At 45.1% G+C, this 23,394-nt stretch overlaps 1 protein-coding gene across 1 annotated transcript in view; it reads right to left on the bottom strand.

Moving 5' to 3' along the window:
• SLC44A3 (solute carrier family 44 member 3) overlaps nucleotides 1–23,394 on the bottom strand; it is an 81,418-nt gene that overhangs the window by 3,848 nt on the left and 54,176 nt on the right. Inside the window, exons 12-14 of the mRNA XM_040406606.1 lie at nucleotides 19,497–19,580; nucleotides 5,451–5,588; nucleotides 2,347–2,583 (exon numbers count right to left, since the gene is read on the bottom strand). Of these exons, the coding sequence (XP_040262540.1) occupies nucleotides 2,347–2,583; nucleotides 5,451–5,588; nucleotides 19,497–19,580 (459 nt within the window). The remainder of the gene's footprint in view (nucleotides 1–2,346; nucleotides 2,584–5,450; nucleotides 5,589–19,496; nucleotides 19,581–23,394) is intronic.

Genomic DNA, 23,394 nt, shown 5'->3' with positions numbered 1-23,394 from the left:
ACTCCGATAAGGGGATAAGAAGAAATGGCCCTATTACCATCCCCAAACTGTTCCTGAAAGGCGTGCCTAATCTGCAGATATTTGAAGAATTGGGTACGTGCTATTCCAAAACGTTCTTGAATTTGAGAGAAGGAGCGTAGGACACCTTCACTATATAAATCTCGCAAGAGTACAATCCCGGAATCTGCCCATGTATGTGTTCCTTCTATCCCTTGCAAATGGGGGAACAAAGGGTTATCCCATAAAGGCATGGTGTCGGCCCAATCCTGAAATTGTCTCAATTTAGCGTCCCTCCAAACCTGCTGTGCCAACCTATGAACTGGTAGCAAATGCCTCGACAAGGAGCCTACCCTCTCTAGTACAGGCCACAAGTTAGATAAGCCCAGGTGCTGTTGCAAATAATATTCCATATTCTGCAGGGGCTCACCATTAACCCAACTAGCTAAGAATCTTATTTGTCCTGCCAAAAAGTACAAGTGGAAATTTGGTAGCGACGCCCCCCCCCCCCCCCCCCCCCCTGCCCCTTAGACCTCTGTAATGTATTCATAGCGAGTTTGTGTCTGGCCCTACCCCAAATGAATTGAATCATTAAGGAGTGTAGGCGGTCCAAGAGATTCCGTGGTATTGGGGTGCAAGCATGTTCCAGTATGTATAGTCCCTTAGGCAGTAGGACCATTTTGATTAGATTGATCCTGCCCATGACAGACAGAGGGAGGGTCTTCCACACCTTGAACTTCTCAGTGAATATGGCTTCTAGAGGGGCAACATTTCTGGAGTAGGAGTCTCCCGGCACTCTGGTAATGATTATCCCCAGGTATTTAAAGTGGTCCACTACTCTGAGGTTGTGGTAGACTTCGGGCCAATCAGATTGCCACAGCGGCATCAAGGCAGACTTAGCCCAGTTAATATGCAATCTTGAAAAATGATTAAATTGCTCTATGATCGTGATCGCTTGTGGTAAGGAAGTGTCCATATCACTCATGTATAATATGAGGTCATCTGCATATAGGCCTACTCTGTCCTCTCTCCCCCCCAGCCCGACTCCTCTGAATATCGAATCTTGGCAAATGCGCAGAGCTAAGTGCTCTATGGCAATTGCGAACAAAAGGGGAGAGAGAGGACAACCCTGCCTCGTACCCCTCTGCAGAGGGAAGTAGGAGGAGGCCGTACCATTAATCGAGATACTAGCCTTCGGATTTTTGTATAGTACCCGGACCCATTGTAGGAATCTAGGGCCAAAGCCAAATCTCCCCAACACTCTCAGCAGGTATGGCCACTCTAGAGAATCGAAGGCCTTGGCTGTATCTAATGAGGCCATCGCCCACTGTCTTCCTTGACAGGTCCCAATTTGGGCTATAATTTGTGCCCTACGGATATTACTAGAAGTTGATCTTCCCGGTATGAACCCAGTCTGATCGCAATGGATTATGCTAGGCACTATTTTGTTTAACCTATTGGCCAAAACCTTCGTGAGGATTTTGTAATCCAGGTTTAGCAAAGATATTGGCCGATAGGAGGAACAATCCAACGGGTCCTTGTCAGGTTTAAGAATCACTACTATGGATGCTTCATATAGGGAGTCTGGGAGCCTACCAATACGCCACGCTTCTTTGAACATCTCTCTCAATTGGGGCCCAAGGACGTCAACATACTTGGAGTATACCTCCAGTGGCAACCCATCTGGGCCCGGCGACTTCCCATTCGACAGACCAGCAATTGCATTTTGTATCTCTTCCAGAGTAATATCTTCCTCCATTAGGTTGCTGTCCTCCAATGAGAGTGATGGGCAAGATATTCCATCTAAGTAATTCTCAAGTTAAACCTATTTTTTTTTTTTTTTGGTAATGTTATATTTAATTTTCCACGTTACCATCATAAAAAAAAAATCATAAAATCTTGCAATTTTTGCACTGGCCACTAAGCCCAATACTAGGTGCCACATCAAGTCTGTACAGATCACTTTTTAGCAGTCATGTCATCATCACAGACATGATTACATTGAGAGATATCACCTAGGTATAGATAAGACAAGATCCACCATCCACAGTAGGTGATATCACAGCTTATCTACTCCCTCCTGACCTCTGCACACGTCATAGAGCATGCCTAGAAAACTCTCCCATAGAAGTCAATGAGTCCGCTTCAAAGCATGGAAGTCAATGAGTCCGCTGCAAAGCATGTCTCTAAGTGCTGTTAACAATAGCTCAGGCAAGATGGCCGCCTCTATCATCAAATAGCTTTGACTGGCATAAAAATAAAAAAAAACTATCTGTGACATATTCCCTTTAAAAACATCACCTTTAATTGAGTACTGCAGTATACATAAAAAAACCCTAAGCCACTCACCATGAGATCTTGATCCATGAAATATGGTTTCTCAGAAGAGCCGTCGTTGGTCTCCATGTCTATTGCGTAACACATGAGTAGACTGTGTACAACGGTCTCGAACAAAGACAAGAAGCTGTGGGCGACCAGATATGCAAAGAAGGCAACCAAGAGCAAGGGTATGACCCACACGTGTAATTCACGATGGTAGTTGAAAGCCATAAGTCCTCCAAACACAGTGAAGCACACAACAAAAACCTAAAGGACAAAGTAACACCTTGGATCAGGTATGATTGAGGAGAAGGTTCACAATGTCTTTATTCCCTGTAGGGCAACTTATTTTTTCATTTACATAGCTGTATGAGGGTTTTTAGTTTTTTTTGCGAGACAAAATGTAATTTGTAAAGGCACCATTTAATATTGTATATGATGTAGTGGGAAGCTGTAAAAAATTCCAAATGGGGTGGAATTGAAAAAACAAACAAAAAAAAACAAAACGCAATTCCGCCACATTTTTATGAATTTTGTTTTTACAACCTTTCCTGTGTGGTTAAACTGACCAGTTACCTTCATTTTCCGGGTCAGTAGGTTCAGATTGGTGGGGATCCGACACCCAGGACCCCTGCCGATCAGCTGTTTGAGAAGGCACAGCGGCTGTGCTTGGCATCACGCTCAGCCCCATTCACTTCTATGGGGCTGAGCTGCTCCTAGGGCCACGTGACTGATAAACGTGTTGTCACTGTCCTTGGAAAAGGCCTTGGCGCTACTGCGAGCACCAGTTCCTTCTCAAACAGCTGTTCGGCAGGGGTCCTGGGTGTCGGATTCCCACCGATCCAGAGGATAGGTCATCAGTATTAAAATCTCGAAAAACCCCTTTAACCCCCAGAGTTTTTTTTTTTTCACGTTTTTGTTTTGAGCTCCCTGCCTTCCCAGAGCCATAACTTTTTTTATTTGTCTGTTCACATAGCCATATGAGGGCTTGTTTTTTTTTGCGGGACAAGTTCTACTTTCCAACATCACCATTAAATATTGCGTATGATGTAGTGGGAAGTGGGGAAAAAATTCCAAATGGGGTGAAATTGCAAAAAAAAAAAGCAATTCCACCACAGTTTAACGTTTTATTTTTTTTATTTACGATGTTCGATAAAACTCACTTTTATTCTACAGGTCAGTACGAAACCTTATATGTGTAGTTTTTCTTGCGTTTTGATAGTGATAAAAAAATTAAAAAGTGGGAAAAAAAAATCTGTTATTTTTATGTCGCCATATTTTGACCCCTATAACTTTTTTGTAATTATGTGTACAGAGCTGTGGGGGGGGGGGGGGGGGGGGGGGGGGGGTAATTTTTTGCGGGGTGATCTAAACTTTTCATTGGTACCATTATGGGGTGTGTATGACTTTTCCGTTTTGCTGTTTGCCGTATGGAGAAAATATTTTAATATTTTTATACTATAGGCGTTTTCGCACATTGCAACCCATGATATGTTTTTTTTTGTTTTTTTTTGCGAGACAAATCGCCACACGGGGGAGCCGGCGCATAACCGAAAGCGCGTGCTTTCGGTTTTCAGAAAGCTCAGATGCCGTGGTCAGTATTGACCACGGCATCTGAGGGGTTAAATGTCCACGATCGGCATTACTGCCAGTTGTGGACATGAGCTGCAGGTGTCTGCTATAAGAAGCAGGGGGCCATCCGTGGCTATGGCGCTGCAGCGCAGGCGATCGGGCGCCATGTTTAAAGACCGGACCGATGACGTACATGTACGTCAACGAGCATGAAGGGGTTAAAGTGGCCCTGGGGGGAAAAAAAGGGCATCTGAGGGGTGAAATGTCCACGATCGGCATTACTGCCAATTGCAAATATGAGCTGCAGGTGTCTGCTGTAAGAAGAAGGCGGCCACTCGCGTGCGCTGCTGGCGCCATGTTTAAAGACCGTACTGATGACGTACATGTAAGTCATCGGGCGTGAAGGGGTTAAAGTGGCCCTGGGGGGGAAAAACACACTAAAAGTGGCCCTATGTTGTGGGTGTATCCAGATTGACAGAAGGTGTGGCAACAAATGTAGGCAGGAACAACAGAAGTATGAAGAGCAAACAATACCACAGTGCAGCACAAAATACTGCTGCCCCAGCCGCAGTATTCAACTGTATTACAGTTGGATTCAGGAGGGCACCTGTGGCTACCGGTTAGGTGCATAAGTACCTGATGCTCCTAGCACTAATCAATAGTGCCCTCTGGGCATTGGTCCACTGGGAAATTACCCTGTAATCCCCAAGTACGATTACAACAATACCACATTTATATAGTTTTTCTTGTGTTTTAATGCTTAAAAAATATATAAAAACTTTGAAATTTTTTTATTTGCATTGCTAAATTCTGACCCCTATAACTTTTGTATAGCTACATCTACAGAGCTGTGTGAGGTCTATTTTTTTCTGCAGGGCGATGTGTACTTTTCATTAATACCATTTTGGAGTAAGTATAACTTTTGGATCACTGTTTATTTAAAAAAAAAAAATAATTTGGGGGGGGGGGGGTGGAGTTGAAGCAACCAAGAAACGGTGAATCGGCCATTTTGATTTATTTTCTGTTACATCGTTCACCGTATGGGATAATCATTTTTTATTTTAATAGTATGGGCATTTTCGGACGCAGTGATACATATGATGTTAATTTGTTTTATTGCTTAGTTAGTTTCATTGTAGTTTTGGGGAAAGAGGGTGATCAGAATTTTTATACGAGGCCTAACAACATGCAATCACCAGATTGCCATTTCTTTTCAGTAATAGAACATTCTGTATATTATATGCAGCGCTGCCACCTGCAGGCCTGCAATGGAATATACCAGTAATAGGCCTGGAAGCCTTGTACAGGCTTAGGCCTATTACTACTAAGGAACGCCTTCCCTGATCTCAGCACAATTTTTTTTTTAGCTGTCAGATCGTGTGGTGACTTGACCACAGCATCTGAGGGGTTAAATGTCTGCAATCGGACGTTCACTGTGTGAAATAGCAGTCACTTAGCGGCTCTGGGCCGGGCGCCATCTTTAAAGACCCTACCTCTGATATATATAGTCTTACAGCGGTAGGGAAGTGGCAGAACTTTATAATGTAATATATAATGATTACCTTCCCTAGAAAAATCAGGAACACCCCAGAAGACTTCAGTAATGAGACAGAAGGGGGGTTCTTCGCCATGAGTGCGTAGGCTTCTCTTGCAGATGCACATAGTGACGTTCCATTAATTACAGTCGCTGTGTAAGCGTTCTACAAGTGGGAGAGATCAAGAGGTAAGTGAAATTTCTCAAACAGTGAATACAAACAAGCGATATGTATGGATGACCCCGGTGTATATAGTGTGCAAGCGCAACCCCTAGTGCCTAATTGCAGGGTGGTTGTAACCATGGAAACAAGCAGTGTATAATGTGATGGAAAAATGAATCCAGCCATCAAAGGAGCCAATATGGATAATAATAATACATTAGTAAGTGCCTTGTATTAACTGCATCTACATGATAAATGCCATTTTCGAATGTAAGACAAGCCCTTTAAAGGCAATGGATACCTTTGGAGCCATTCTTTATTATTGATTTAGATGTATTTTGGGGGTAAAAATGTTTTTATTAAATATTTTGCACTGTTTGGTTTATGCAGTTCTATGCTTAACGCTACATTGCAGCTGCTGACCGTCTGATGGCTCATTCTCCGATCCCTCTTTCTCCTCTCCTGGACGATCTTCTAAGCTGATTTACCACATCAAAGTTCAACCCATACAAAATACATCTAGATCAATAATTAAAAAAAATAGCTCCAAAGGGTGTCCCTAGTCCTGTGATAATAATGTAACATCACCTACTGGAAGCACCTTTCATACAGGCTTTAAAAGGGTGGTCTCATAAGGACAACCCCTTGTATTTAAAGGGGTTATCCAATCTATAAAACGTGCCCCCCAATGCCTGGGCCCCTCATATAGATTATACTTACCCTGCTCCCCGGCACCTGCACCACTCCTTATCCCGGCACGGCTGCCCCTGCATCTCCCTGTTGCGCGAATCAAAACATCCAGCGACGGTGGGAGCAGCCAATAGCAGGCCGCGATGAGGACGAGTTCACCCGTGATGCTAGGGACCCTCGTCCCCGTTGCCGGATGTTTTGATCAGCGCAACGGGGAGATGCAGCGGCGGCCATGCGGGGGATCAGGAGCAACGTGGGTGCTAGAGTAAGTATGATCTATATGAGGGGCCCAGGCATTGGGGGGCATGTTTTATAGTTTGGATAACACTTTTAAGGGCTCATGCACACAACCATATGTTTTTTGCGGTCCGCGAAAAAAATATGGAGGACGTCCGTGTGCATTCGTATTTTGCAGAACGGAACAGCTGGCCCCTAATAGAACAGTCCTATCCTTGTCTGTAATGCGGACAATAATAGGAAATGTTCTATTTTTTTGCGGAACAAACATACGGACGCGGAATGCACATGGAGTAACTTCAGTTTTTTTTTGCGGACCCATTGAAATGAATGTTTCCGCATACGGTCCGCAAAAATAACGGAACAGACACGGAAAGAAAATACGTTTGTGTGCGTGTCCCCTAACTGAAAGCTTTTTTAGTTTCTCCAGTCTTTGGAGATCAGTGAGGGTCCCAAACAAGTGATCCTCCTCCGTGTCATATCATAGGCTGGCGTGTTAAAGGGGTCGTCCGATTGTTTAATACTGATGGCCTATCAACAGGAAGGTCACCAGTATCGGATTGGTGGGGGTCCGACTCCTGGCACCCCGCCGATCAGCTGTATGAACAAACAGAGTGCTACAGCCTCTTCCCACACCAGTGACAGTCCCATTGCACCGCTGCTATCCAATGGACGGTGCTGCGCTTTTGTACAGCTGCGAGGAGGCCACGGGACTCACCGAAGCGCTACAGCATCTCAAACAGCTGATCTTTGGGGATGAGCCCTCACTGATCACATACTGATGACCTACCATGAGAATAGGTCATCAGTATTAAACACTTGTACAACCCCTTTAAATCTGTTTGTTTGACTCTAGAACAGAATGGCTCCGATATAGGTCAGCGCAGGGACATGGGAAGAATGTGTAATATTAATACTCTCTACCGCATTGGCTTTACTGGTTTATATCTAAAGGAAATTCATTTTCATGGTTGCACTGGAAATGTGCTTCTGGTGATCACAGTTTCTACATGTTTGGGGTAAATGCAGTAGTATCAGGCCGATCATAATAAAGTGCATTTTTTGTGGTGGAGCAGATGTACTAGCATATAATGTACGCACGAAATACAGAAAACACTCATTTTCCCTTAACCTCTTCAGTGCTGAGCCTATTTTGGCATCTTTTATTTTGTTTCCGTCTTCTTGAATTCTAAGAGCCATTACTTTTTTTTTTTTTTCAAGCTTTGAGGGCTTGTTTTTCACAGGGGGACACATCTTATTGGCAAAAACCCCAGCGATATATAGATTTTCATCTTTTTCTGTTTCACTACTTTAGCACAATAGAACATTTCATGGGAAAAAACGTTTCCATGTCACCACATTAATTTATTTATCCAATCGATGTGACCATTGTTTTTTTGCTTAAAAGGGGTTCTCCGGGAATTACTGAAAATACTTACGAGTCTAGTCTACTATAATGGCTCGTTTTGTCTGGGAAGCAATCATTAGGAGAACTAAAATGGCCACCGTCCTATTAGTACACACAAAACCTGTCCTAATCACACAGCAGCACAAGTTACTTCAGAACACGGAGCTAAAGAGCTGCCTCATGCTCCTCTCTGCTCTACTTTACGATCCTGAATACAGATGATAAGTTCCTCAGATGAAGTACAGAGTGGGATGTGGGATGTGTATGCAGGCTCCATTACCACAGTCTGTCCTGTTCGTCCTCTCTGTACTTCATGTCTCCTCATGAACTCCATTCCCAGAGATTCAGCTATAGTTCTTCTCAGCTGTATCTAGTATCATAATCCCTGACAAGCAGAGCAGAGAGGAGGCTGAGGCAGCTCTTTAGCTCAGTGTTTTGAAGTAACTTGTGAGCCATTATAACTAATGAAAGGTATTTGGGAATATATTTACAATAAAGTAATATTTAAGTGATATCATGAACTTAATTAAATTACCGGAGAACCCCTTTAACAATCATTTTGGGGTACAAATAGATTTTTTTTGGGGGGGGGAGGGAGGTACAGTACAGGAACTCCCTGAGTTACTTTCCAATATAAAGTCTATAGTCTCTCAAAATACGTAACAGACCTATATCTGTCCCTCAGGTATGACTGGGAGCAGAGACCTTTAAACCCAGCCAAAGCTGTGAAGTCCAGATGCCGAGATACATGCGTTACCTCCACACAATGCTGGCTGTCCTACCCTCTTAATAAATGCTGTACTTTTTTCTCTCAGAAGGATGCCACCTGATCTGTTTTCCCTGGATCCCCAAGGGATGTCTGTTCCCTGCTGTACGTAAAGGCGTTGCAAACCACCCCTCCTGGGCAGATCTGTGAAGAGAAGCATACCTACAGCTCCTTCATTCCATAGGGCTCCCTGGATGTAAACTTACTGATTTATGCCGCTAGAGCCAATGACTTTCTACCCTTCATGGCACCACGATTAAAACCATAAACACAGGCTTCAGGTAAAATAGCAGCAGCATACAACCCAATCATAAACAGCAAAAATATATCTTACATCTTTAACCCTTTTGAGCAGTGATCCACTGGGTCACTGCACAAGGATCAGCAAAACAATTCTGAAGGGGCTCAAATTGGCAGAGTGTGTCTGCACCTTTGTTGTAGCAATCAGCTGGGGCCACAATACCTGAAACCCCACTGAACAAAACTTTTGACCGGTGACTATGAAAACCCTAATAACATTTAGATCTGAAGTCATGCAACAGTCACAGACCGTAGGAACTTGCTGAGTCCAAAGACACTGAAGGTGATTAACTAATAAAAGATTTTATACTCGCCAGTTAATCCCCCCCCATTTTCATCAATGCCACTGCAGCCCTTCTTGCCGGAAATTTTTATGCTACTGCAAGGAACATGTGCCTTTTACGTCACTTCACGGCTACAGTCAACCACTAGTCTCATTGGTATACTACCATCACATGATGGTTTTTTGTGGGACACATCTTTCATTATGGAAGCACTCATTAGTATGAAGGAGGAGCGGGGAGCGTAGAACTGCCTGGATTCACTGCTCCCTGGACTTTTTCTGGGTGCCGTGCTACACTGCCCTGACATAGGCGTGCACTATTACCTGATGCTGTGTGACATCAAGTCATGGTGCAGCATGGCAGAACACCAAGGAGCGGTGAGTGCAGGAAGAGAGAGCTGGATCTTGTCCAGAGCAGGAAAGGTAAGTTGTTTTATTTATTTTATTGTCTGATCTGAGGTCTGATGAGGATTGGAGGTGTGATAAAGATGGGGGTTGTGATCTGAGGTCTGATAAAGACTAGGGGTCTGATGGGGGGGCGGAGGGGGGTCTGATGAACAATGGGGGTCTCATCTATGTGTCACTAGTTCAACACTATTTACTATTTCGCAGGCTGCAGTTTCCCCAAGCAGTGTCTGACAGAGGTACATTGGCTGGTGGCTGGATTTGAATCCCCTGTACAACGTGGCTTTCACACAGTCAGTGTTCGGTCAGCCTGAAGGGCCCTTTACAAGGGATGACTAAGCAGGAGACAATCTGCTGCTCGCTGGTGGAGGAGACTGCTGCATGTACATCTCCTCCACAGTATGAGGAGGAGTGATAACTAGTGTTGAGTGAACATCTGTTTTAAGTTCGGCGTCTAAAGTTCGGCTTCCAGTTAGCGGAGAATCCCGATATGGATTCCGAATTCCGTTGTGGTCCGTGGTAGCGGAATCAATAATGGCCGATTATTGATTCCGCTACCACGGACCACAATGGAATTCGCAATCCATATCGGGATTCTCCGCTAACTGGAAGCCGAACTTTAGACGCCGAACTTAAAACAGAAGTTCGCTCTACACTAGTGATCACTAATGCCATCGCTCTTCCCCATACTGACTCGTAGTTTGCCAGCAGCAGATCCTGCTCACACAGCATGATCTGCTGCCGGCAAGCGACGATTTTTGTGTACGCACAAACGATTGGATTACCCGATGAACGAGCGTTTCACTCGTTCATTGGGTAAATTGGCGGTACATTTACACTGCCAGATAATCGATAACGAGCGCTACTATGAATGCTCGTTAGCGTTTATCTTGAAGATTTTCGGCCCGTGCAAACGGCCCTTAAGTCGGTGTGTATTTGCATGGTAAAACTTCCCTGTTGTGACTGCATACACAGGTCATGTCGTCAATGATGAGATGATTGAGAAATAACACCAAAAAGTCACAAACCCCTGCACCTGGCCCTTTAGAGGGTCTTCTTTTTTTCAGCCAGTACAACATGGACCCCTTCTGAGAAAATGCTTTCCTATAAATACTTCCATCTGGTACCACGGAGGAGCTGATCGGTGCACTGTTACATCTGGCAAACCCTCCTGTTTACCAAGATTACGGGAGCTATTCATCCAGCTCTGGAGCGCACAGAACAGAGGTGTGCCAGAAGAGGAGCTGATATACCCTGCATATTTAGGTAGCTTACTGATCAATAGTCGGAGCCTTCGCTGATCCTTTACATAATAAATCTTCCTGAAACCCAAAGAAGATACAACTGCATTCACAACTACTGGGGTATGAGGCCGGCAGGGTTACAATGGCCTTACTGTTCCCTGGAGTATGAGAACCGGCGTAGAAATGCCGACGTGATAATCTCTGCAAATATCAGAACAGACACAAACTTTCTGCTTTACTTTAATTTCATTTAGTATTTTGCGGTTAAATATAAGGGTAGAGTAAATTCAGATGTGAATAGTGTATGAACAGCGTGGGATCACTACCATTAATGTGCAATTCCCATTGTATCACTCAGATCCCCTGCACAAGCCTGGCCAACAGCAGCATGAAGCCCCCGAGGTAATGGTCCAGACAGACTCATGGATGAGTATTGGAGCTTAGAGCTGACCAGAGGATCCTCCCTCCTCCGGGAGAGGTTTTCTGAGATTTTTTTAACTGATGACATATCCTCAGGATAGGTCATCAGTATCTGATCGGTTGGAAACCAACATCCGGGACCCCGCTGATCAGCTGTTTGAGAAGGCACCGGCGCTCCTGAGAGCACTGCGGCCTTCTCCAGCTTTTCCTAGGCCACGTGACGTCACGTTCATCGGTCCCAAGGCCTAGAAGAAGCTCAGCCCCACTGAAGTGAAAGGGACTGAGCGAGGATACCATGCACAGCCACTATATACAATGTACGGTGCTGCACTTGGTGAGCTGAGAGAAAGCTGTGGTGTTCACAGGTGATTGCCGTGGGTCCCAGGTGTCTGACCCCCACCGATCAGATACTGAAGGACCTATCCAGAGAATAGGTCATCAGTATAAAAGTCTCAAAAAAACACTTTAAGGAATAATGCTGCCATGAAGGGGAATACTTGGTCTATAACAATGCTTAGGTGGATGGTATGTGTCAACGTAGCATCCTAAGGAATGCCAAGAACCACGGTTTTCCAGTAGAACATTTCTCATGGCCTCACACAGCCTCCACCAGTGTGCCATCTTCTGTAGTGGATCCTAGTGCCATGTCTTCCCCAGAGCGCACACCTGGCCATCCTTAGGACGTGAAAGAAAATGTGATTGCTCAGACCAGACCTCCTTCTTTCATAGTGGTCACCTCCTAAAAAGTTTTGCAAATTCAGGGATGATCTGATTGTCATTATGGGGTGCAGAAGAGAACTGCAATGCTTCCTACGCTGACACCCAAGTGGGTCAGGACAGGACTGCTGCATTGCCATGGCCAGCTCAGGCTTCAGTTGTGGCCCAGAAGAGGACACTGGGGGGATCTGCAGAAACAAAAAGTCTTTTGCCAACCTCCAATAGACACACATGTCCAGCTGATGCAACAGGGGCGAGGGAGACAAACTACTGCCAGACACGTTATCTCCTGGCACATGAAAGGATGTAGCATGTGGAAATCCCACATTACTGCAATGTGTATGACTGGCCCATTGTAGCACACGTCTGTCAGTGCCAGGAAATACTATTTTATCTCATCAAAAAGAAGCCCTTACAATTCAATTCCTTTCTATAAGCTCCAGCTACAGTTGTATTTATTTGGCAGTAAATCCTGATAACCAGATTTCCATGTGTGTGGGCAGCTTTTTGAAGAGTTCAGAGGAAGCTTATCTAGAAAATGAGTGAATAATTCATTATGGAGGATATAATCATTCTCTGTTATGACTGTGTGACCCGTTATTCGCCAAGGCATGCATGCCAAAGACAGCGAGTATCGGCACTGCTTTTAAAAAGGACAATATCGCCAATTTCTAGAACATATAAAAGAACTAAGAAGGAAACGTATCTTGCCCTGCATTCCCAGATTCTGGCTTTTGGGCTTATTTGTGCAAAAATTTGTGACTTTTGCATTTTTTCACTGCTCATTTCAGTCTGCAAGAGTGGGTGGGAAAGTAGACCTGGTTCACTCCAGATTTATAGCTGCGAAAAAGTCGCAAAACAAGTCACAAGCCAACTCTAATAAGGGAGTGTCGAAAAAACAAAATTGGAGCAGCATTTCTAGGCAAAAGTGTTTAAAGAGGCACTAGATTTAACAATGTCCGACGTTTGATAAACTAGGTGCAAAGTGCCCAATGCAGACTCCCGAATATCTGACTTTAAATATTACCTTCATGATACATTCCCTACCTAAGTGCATCCTTGTGCTAAAAAATTGATAAACATCCTGCACGACATGACAAATAGATAAGCGCCAGAAGAAAAAAAAAAGAAAACTGAACTCAACAGTAATAGTTAGGGACCCCTAAAGGGATTTTTTGGTCCTATAGACCGTATTCAAAGTATAATTCATATCCCGAGGGTCTCTAAAAGGGACTTAGATTACTCCTTATATCCCATCCATTCTACAGATTGCTTTAAATTAGTGTGATACATATAGCAGAGTCTGCCCTTCCTCTCACTGGAAGCCTGATGGCACATAGAGGAAACAACTGTAGTAACACCATATATATCTTTGGTTTCCATGCTCCTAAATTTAGATGCTCATATACTATAGAGATAGATAGGTATTAAATAGAGTAGGTTCCTGCCTGGATTAAAGTTACCTTGCCGTTGTGGGTGGGCATAGATATTTTTTTTATCAAAATATACTTTCTAGTTTATATATCGCCTTTGCATTCAGTGCTTTGAGAGTGTTGTTTTGTTTGTGTTTTATAACCCCCCCCCCCCCCCAACCACCGCCACCATTACTTTGTAGAATTGCATTGCCAATGGACAATACCAAATCATCATTTCAGATTCCCATCACCAATATAGAAGAGGGCTTGTGCCAACCTGAGCTGAGGGTCCTGTTTCCATGGCATGAGAGGATTTGTCATGAAGTGATGGAGGACCCCTGTGAATAACGGCGCTAAATTTCAACAGTACGTTATTGCTATTCCCCCCCCCCCCAACTTTTTTCATTGTAAACCACTAGCCCACAATTTTTAGGGGTCAGAAAAGCTCACTCATGTAGTATATGCCTACCAACCTAGTGACACAGAAGCAACTTCTATTTGGTGGCAGGGGCACAAACACAGTCCTCAGTAAATCCCCCCCCCCCCCCACACACACATAATGGATGCTAATTGTATTCAATAACAGCGTATTTGCATGTTCAGTGTCTTGCGCCTTTAATTTTGGAAATTGCTGGCAATAAATAGCCTAAGAAGCTAGAAAGAAAAAAAAAAGCGGAAAAGGCGGAAAAACCCACTTCACGCTGCCAAGCATTGATCAGAGCGCTCAGAAGCATTCCTCGCTCCTTTCTTAAACCCGCTCATTATGTCCATGTAGTGAACAGAAGTGCAGTTTAGCAGGACGCTATTGTGTGCTTGACATTAGGACTGATTAAATGTCAGAAGTTTAGGAAATGCTGATGGCTCTCGGGCAGGCGGCCAGCACTTTTCCTAGCGGAGGCTTTTTAGTTGTGGACGCGGCCTGCAGGCCGGGAATAATCGCCCCTTTGTGTGATGGCTGAATCCAGCGCACAGTTTAAAGACCCTACTGTAACAATATGAGTCACGGCAGAAAACGGGTCGCTATGGAAACGCAGGCTTGGAATACGACAAATGGTTGAGCAGAATTACTCGACACCGCCGGCTCTACTTCTGCTTTAAAACCTCGCCCACTGGATAAAGCTATTTGGGGATGATTTAGCCGTTTAACCCTTTCATGGGGACTCCCTGCAAAATTGACCCACAGTTAGGGCTAATGCTCACGACCGTATGTAATTTGTGGTCCGTAAAACACGGATCAGCAAAAAAAAAAAAAAAAGATGACATCCGTGTGGCATCCGTTTTTTATGCGGATCCATTGTAACAATGCCTGTCCTTGTCTGCAAATTGGCCGCTTGTTCTTTATTCAAGAATAGATACATATCTTAAAGGGGTTGCTAGAATATGCCACCAAGTCAGATAGGTGAGGGTCCCAACACCTATCTCTGGAACGGAGACCCCAAAGTGAACAAGAACGCAGCGAGCATGTTACACTTTACATTCACTTCTATGGGAGTTCCGAAAATAGGCAAGTGCATGTGCCCTTGCTTACTTTTGGGACTACGTTCAAGAGGTGGGACCCGCACACCTACCTGACATTTTCAGGGAGCAGACTGGCCATCGAAAACATCTCGGTGGCACGATGCCCGGGGCATATCTTAGCCCTGCTCACAGCCACCAACCAGGGTAAGCAATGATCTGACGCTCCCCTCCCGACTCCTGAATTCAACTGTACTGCCATCCTGCTGCAACTAGAGTTGGATGACAGAACGTGGCAGCTGGAGCTGAGGGGCAGTTTTTGAGATGGTATTTTGTGTTGCTGGGGCAGTATTTTCTGATTCTGCTGGGTGGTAAAATGTGCTGCAATATGGCCCTGCCTACTTGTGTTGGCCTTGAAGTCTGTCAATTTGGACCAGACTCCAAAATGGGTCCGCTTTTAGGTGTTTTTTTTTTATCCAGGACCACTTTACGTTCTCAGTCTGCCCCTGGTCACTGGTGGCATAGCCTAAAGATATGTCACCAATGTGTAAATCCACAGAGCATGCTTGTTCATCAGGTGAAATCATCATTTATCCTCACATACAAACCATGATTTCCGGGTAGCAGCGATCTGCTGACCAAAAACAATGAATCTGTATGGGGACGAGCGACTGCATGGGTGATCCCTTGTCCCCGTACAGTGGAGGTGATTGCTGCCGGTAAATGTAGCTCTCACCTTCTGTGATGAGCAGGCAATTATAAGGAAGATTTGGTTCATTCCTGATAATTGCCTGCTCAGTCGGCATGTGTAAAGGCGCCATAAATCTGAACTATAGGATGATTTTGGACACAGGTCATATGGCAAAAAATAGGTTGCATCTGCAGTAATATACAGATGTCACACGATGGGGCCACTAACAGCTGCAACAGAAAAAACTTTTACACGCTGCTACACTATTACATGACAGTTGTAGCCTTTTAGTGGTAAGCTAACGGAGAACGCGGCTGCGGCATAACGGTGGTCTCAGACTCCATTCACGTTTGTGGCTTCTATTTGCAATGGCAATGTCGCACTGCCGGACTGGTTGTATGATGATATCGAGGGAAGAAAGCATCGGGCAGTCAGATTTCAACATGCCTGATCCTTTGGTTTAAAGGGATAAAAGTCGCCGCCAGATGCAAGCATGAATCACCCAAGAGATCCAACGCTAATGGCCACCCTACAACTGACTTCTATAAAGAATCAAACAGTTACTACAGCAGGACCTGTAGCCTGACAGACTAACGCCCTAAGAGGAGCGCTGCATTACAGTATGTGGATGAATACACGTTCTCGAATGCCCTTCTTGGCGGCTTTAAGAGCAGAAAACACATTATTGGTTGTCTGCAATGATGCATGAGATTCCATAGAAGCAGCCGGTCCCATTACTGACTTGGTCCTATAGTACCCTTGTATACTGAATATATTCAAGAGCAACAGGCCCTAGTGCTAGCGCATTTCTTCTTTACAGTATGCCCATAAAGGAAGGCTAAGTGCACGCTCCATTTAGCTAATTAGACAGCCTGTACACCGGTCCAGCTACGTGCTCGGCCTACAGCAGCACATTCGGTGACATATTAACACGGTCCTCACACGTGCTGACGGCATGAAATAGTTGCTCTGCTTATTAGCCCCAATGACTCAAATGTCATCATAATAAGGACAGTTGTCAGAATATTTCCGAGAAATCCAGAGGACAGAAAATTAATCTGCTACAGAGCACAAAAAAAACACGTTTCAGTCCGCAGCTTACAATTAAATCGCACATATTTCACGGGCTATGACCATTCTCTACTGCACAGTGTCCGACAGCAGCATATGCTCCTTTTTTTGTTTTTAAGGGTCAGATCAAATTTTTATGCAGCGGATTTCGCCATAAATCTAGGGGAAACCTGCAGCACGTCTAGGGGTACTTTCACACTTGTGTTTTTCTTTTCCGGCTAAGGCCTCTTTCACACTTGCGTTGTCCGGATCCGGCGTGTACTCCACTTGCCGGAATTACACGCCGGATCCGGAAAAACGCAAGTGTACTGAAAGCATTTGAAGACGGAACCGTCTTCCAAATGCGTTCAGTGTTACTATGGCAGCCAGGACGCTATTAAAGTCCTGGTTGCCATAGTAGGAGCGGGGAGCGGGGGAGCAGCATACTTACCGTCCGTGCGGCTCCCCGGGCGCTCCAGAGTGACGTCAGAGCGCCCCATGCGCATGGATGACGTGATCCATGTGATCACATGATCCATGCGCTTGGGGCGCCCTGACGTCACTCTGGAGCGCCCGGGGAGCCGCACGGACGGTCAGTATACTGCTCCCCCGCTCCCCACTACACTTTACCATGGCTGCCAGGACTTTAGCGTCCCGGCAGCCATGGTAACCATTCAGAAAAAGCTAAATGTCGGATCCGGCAATGCGCCGAAACGACGTTTAGCTTAAGGCCGGATCCGGATCAATGCCTTTCAATGGGCATTAATTCCGGATCCGGCCTTGCGGCAAGTGTTCCGGATTTTTGGCCGGAGCAAAAAGCGCAGCATGCTGCGGTATTTTCTCTGGCCAAAAAACGTTCCGTTCCGGAACTGAAGAAATCCTGATGCATCCTGAACGGATTTCTCTCCATTCAGAATGCATTAGGATAATCCTGATCAGGATTCTTCCGGCATAGAGCCCCGACGACGGAACTCTATGCCGGAAGACAAGAACGCAAGTGTGAAAGAGCCCATAGAGTTCCGTCCTAGGGGCTCAATACCGGAAAAGAACTGATCAGGCATATCCCCATGCATTCTGAATGGAGAGTAATCCGTTCAGGATGCATCAGGATGTCTTCAGTTCAGTCTTTTTGACTGATCAGGCAAAAGATAAAACCACAGCATGCTACGGTTTTATCTCCCGCCCAAAAACTGAAGACTTTCCTGAATGCCGGATCCGGAATTTTTTTCCATAGTAATGTATTAGTGCCGGATCCGGCATTTAAAATAGCAGAATGCCAGATCTGTCCTTCCGGTCTGCGCATGCAGGTGAAAAAAATAAAATGCCGGATCCGTTTTTCCGGATGACACCGGAAAGACGGATCCGGCATTTCAATACATTTTTCTGACTGATCAGGCATTCTTCAGACCGATCAGGATCCTGATCAGTCTTACTAATGCCATCAGTGGGCATAAGTTTTGCCAAATCCGGCAGGCAGTTCCGGCGACGGACCTGCTTGCCGGATCACTCTGCCGCAAGTGTGAAAGTAGCCTAACACAAGGATTTTGCTACATATTTAACCCTTTCTACAATGAAATGGGTAAAATTCTTGGTGAAAATTCACAGCAAAAAATGGCATGCTGTGGATTCAGAAGACCACCTGGTTCATTTCTGCAGCGTGTAGATGGGATTTCTTTAGTGTGCAAATCATCAACATTTACGCTAAATTAATCTTAGAGTCTTTTCACACTCGATAGTCTACTGTCTGCACTAGAAGAAGTCCCAGAGCACCCAATAAATGGACCCATAAGATGAACACCACTAGGTGGCCCTTGTCGTCCATGGGCACCCATGCTAAAAAAAAAACATATACTATGTGGTATATGTAATAGGGCAATCTGCTGAGTTATTCTATGCTTCTGAAAAAAACGTATTCCCCGCCAGATAGTGCCGAATAGAGAAAAATTGTGTAACAGGTTCCTAAAGAAGGGAGGTGTGACAAGAGAAGATTAAAGGGATTTTCCTGGATAGGTTATCGGTATCTGATCGGTGGGGGGGGGGGGGGGGGGGGGTCATACTTGCAGAACCCCTGCCAATCAGCTGTTCGAGAAGCAAGTGGCACTCATGTGAGCGCTGCGGCCTTCTCGCAGTTCACCAAGCACAGCGCCGTACGTTGTATAGTGGCTGTGCTTGGTATCGCACTCAGCCCCATTCACTTCAATGGGGCTGAGCTGAGCCTAGGCCACGTGACTGATTAACCTGACATCACACGGCCTACGCTAAGCTGATCGGCGGGGATCCTGGGTGTCGGACCCCCGCCGATCAGATACTGATGAACTATCTAAAGGAAAACCCCTTTAATGATGCTTTTCCACATGCTGATTTTAAAACCGCAACTAGGAGTGGACTAACAAAGGGGAAGCAGAATATTTCCTATGTATTTTGACTCTCTTTACCATCCACTCCTTCAGCAGTATGGAAACAGCATGTGTGAAGGCAGCCTGCCCCCATCAAAACTATAGTCATCAGCAGAACCAGGCTGTATGTGGTTTACCGTGTGTCGGCCTCCAGAGATCACCATCAGAAGCGTGTCCTGGCTGATACGTCACAGTGCTAGACAATAATTGTGCCCAAAGCAAAGCTGGCGGTATGTACGGCATTTCTTCCTGCCATTGGCTTGGGACCCCCAGACAAAGCCCATCCAACTGCGGCCATAGTCACATTTGGACTTCAGGTGCTATTTTGATTTCAAGGAAAAATTTATTGAAAGTGGAAACTTAAATTTTCTTTTTAAACGAAAATGACTAATTCTTTATCACGTAAAAACAGCGAACGCTCCCGGATACTGTACCTGGTTCAGATATCGCAGCCATTTTCCATAGGACCACAGACAGCAGAAACAGCCCTGAGATGTGCACCTGGTGCAGGCGTTGTCCTGAAAACAAACATATACAAAGGTGAGTTTATTCAGAGCGTTTTATAAAGACACTGACCACACGGCGGTTATCACGCCCTTTTCCTGGGATGGTGGAGATGTTTTTAAAGTAAGGATTAATGGACTGAATGTCTTTTCCCACCGAGCAGAACATGCCGCTTTGGAAGGAAAACAACTGGTTCAACAGCTGCAAGAATCTGCAGTGCAATAACCTCTGTTATCCAGCCAAACAGGAAATAGCGCTGTCCTCTACGATATGCGAAATTCAATTATAGCGCTGACAGTTTATTTTTTTTTTTCTATTGTGATCATGACTTAAAGAGACAGAACTGGTTACAGGGCAAACCTCGGCACAACCAATCACTAGACCAGGGATGGCCAACCTGAGGCTCTCCAGCTGTTGCAAAACTACAACTCCCATCATGCCCGGATAGTCTACAGCTATCAGTCTACAGCAGGGCATGGTGGGAGTTGTAGTTTTACAACAGCTGCAGAGCCACAGGTTGGCCATGCCTGCACTAGACCCACATTTTAGTTAGAGAACCTCATGGAAAACCAGTGTGTTATGCAGCCCAGCGAAGAGTACTGGTCTGGAGAAAATTACATTTAATCCATATGCAAATGAGCAGTTAAGTGCACCTGGGGTGAGCCCAAGCCCCTCAGTGCACCTGGGGTGAGCCCAAGCCCCTCAGTGCACCTCTGCCCCCCCTGCTTTCTTTGCCAACCTTTCCCTCTCAGGGCAAGGCAAGATGACTAAGCTGGAACATGGCCCTGTCAATCAAGTGTGGGGGCTGGCAGGAGAAGCAAAAGCAGTGCGGGTGCACAAAGTGGCTTGGACAAGCCTTGATTGCACTTTATTTTATTATTTGCATACGAGTTAATAAAAGCACTTTTCTCCAGAATGAAGCTACAGATCACTAAAGGGCCCTTTACATGAGCTGAGAACCTTAAAGAAAAATCGCTAACTTGATTATCCGGCATTGCGAAACGCTCACTCATCGGGTAATCCAATTGCTTGTGCGTACACAAAAATGGTCGTTTGATGGCAGCAGATCGTACTGTATAAACACAATCTGCTGTCGGCAAACAACCAGTCAGTATGGGGACAAGCGATTGCATTAGTGATCACTGCCCCTCATTCTCCTCCGCCAGCGATCAGCAGATTGTCGCTTCCTACCCGACAATCCGATGCTCTGTCGTCCCATGTTAAGGGATCTTTAGTGACAGGTATCATTACATTCCGCTAAGGTTACTTTCACACTAGCGTCTTTGCTGGATCCGGCAGGGTTCAGCAAAAACGCCTCCGTTACTGATAATACAACCGTCTGCAGTTATAAACGGATCCGGTTGTATTATCTTTAACATTGCCAAGACGGATCAGTCATGAACTCTATTGAAAGTCAATGGAGGACGGATCAGTTTTCTATTGTGGCAGAGAAAACGGATTCGTCCCCATTGACTTGCATTGGGGGTCATGCCGGATCCGTCTTTCTCCGCATCCCAGGGCGGAAAGCAAACTACAACATGTTGCGGTTTGCTCTCCGGTCTGGGAACCCAACTAAACAGAACTGAATGCATTTTGGAGCACTACGTTCTGTTCAGTTCAGTTTTGTCCCCATTGACAATGAATGGGGACAAAACTGAAGCGTTTTTTTTCCGGTATTGAGCCCCTATGACGGATTCAATACCGGAAAACTTAAACGCTAGGTCTGAAAGTAGGCCAAGCTAGCTCTAGAAAGTATTGTGCCTGGCTTCACAGTGAATTTCCTGCTGACAGACTCCCTTCACATATCCAAGTATCTTCCTTCTAAAACAAGCGTTTTAGACACAATGTAAAGGCTAACTAGGCAACTTAAAGGAATATTAAACTAGTAAATGTGTAATAAAAGTAGACATTAGAGAAATGTACACACATTGTCAGTCTGCAGGATATCCTGCAGGTCAGAAAACAAGTACAGTCTTGTAGAAATCTTGCAGGGAACAGAGGTGTTGGTTTTCTCCGGATCTAGTCCATATTTTAGGCAGTGGCTGAAGGGAAGGGCTTTCTTGAGGTTGTGAGGAGGACATATAAAGTTTCCTAAAACTTCCAATAGAACAAAGATCCCACACTCAACAGTTAATCTTCTGCCATTTCCAGAGCGGTCACTTTAGTCCTCACCTCTAGTCTGTGTTTACATGGCTGTACCGGTGACATAGCTGTATACCCCATGTAACCACTGCAACAAATCCCTGGCCTCACTGGTCTTGTGCTGTATACCGCCATGTCACTGCTGCAGTCCTGTGCACAGGAGGCTCAGAATGGTGGAGCTAGAAATGGCAGGAGATTAAAGCGTGCAGTGTGTGTCAAGTGAGGAATAACACTATTTCTGGCCAATTTAGCACCTGTATCTGGTATTTTAGGCAGTTTTCCCCTCTGCAGGCTGTATCTCTAGTATGCAGTTCTTTCAGATCTGGTGGTTGGAGACAGGCTGCCATCCACTGCACACAGAAAGGTGAGGAGAATCTTCCTAACCTTCTCGTACTCGCTCAGATGTAGAATCGGGACATCATGGATGTAGGCCAATAACTGGTAACAGGAGTCGTCCCAGAAGATTGGAAATTAGCAAATGTTGTGCCCATTCACAAGAAAGGTAGTAGGGAGGAATCGGGCAACTATAGGCCAGTAAGCCTGACATCAATAGTGGGGAAATTAATGGAAACCATACTTAAGGAGTGGATTGTGGAACATCGAAAATCCCATGGATTGAAAGATCAAAAACAGCATGGGTTTACTTCAGGAAGATCATGTCAAACTAATCTTATCGATTTTTTTGATTGGGTGACTAAAATAATAGATGGTGGAGGTGCAGTAGACATAGTAGGGTACTTTAACACTTGCGTTTTTCTTTTCCGGCATAGAGTTCCGTCACAGGGGCTATATACCGGAAAAGAACTGATCAGGTATATCCCCATGCATTCTGAATGGAGAGTAATCCGTTCAGTTTGCATCAGGATGTCTTTAGTTCAGTCGTTTTGACTGATCAGGCAAAAGAGAAAACCGTAGCATGCTACGGTTTTATCTCCGGCTAAAAAAACTGAAGACTTGCCTGAATGCCGGATCCGGCATTTTTTCCCATAGGAATGTATTAGTGCCGGATCCGGCATTCAGAATACCGGAATGCCGGATCCGTCCTTTCGGTATGCGCATGAGCAGACTGAAAAAAAGGTGAAAAAATAAATGCCGGATCCGTTTTTGCCGGATGACACCGGAAAGACGGATCCGGCATTTCAATGCATTTTTTCGACTGATCAGGATCCTGATCAGTCTTACTAATGCCATCAGTTGCATACATTTTGCCTGATCCGGCAGGCAGTTCCGGCGACGGAACTGCTTGCCGGATCTCTCTGCCGCAAGTGTGAAAGTAGCCTTATCTAGACTTTAGTAAGGCTTTTGATACTGTCCCACATAGAAGGCTTATCAATAAATTGCAGTCTTTGGGCTTGGACTCCCATATTGTTGAATGGATTAGGCAGTGGCTGAGGGATAGACAACAGAGGGTTGTAGTCAATGGAGTATATTCAGACCAAGGTCTTGTTACCAGTGGGGTACCTCAGGGATCTGTTCTGGGACCCATATTGTTTAATATCTTTATCAGCGAAATTGCAGAAGGCCTCGATGGTAAGGTGTGTCTTTTTGCTGATGACACAAAGATTTGTAACAGGGTTGATGTTCCTGGAGGGATACACCAAATGGAAAAGGACTTAGGAAAACTATGGTCAAAAATCTGGCAACTAAAACTCAAATGTTGATAAGTGCAAGATAATGCACCTGGGA

This window comes from Bufo bufo, chromosome 9 (genome assembly GCF_905171765.1).
Source record: "Bufo bufo chromosome 9, aBufBuf1.1, whole genome shotgun sequence".
Lineage (NCBI taxonomy): Eukaryota > Metazoa > Chordata > Amphibia > Anura > Bufonidae > Bufo > Bufo bufo.
This window is presented reverse-complemented; position numbering and strand designations above follow the sequence as displayed.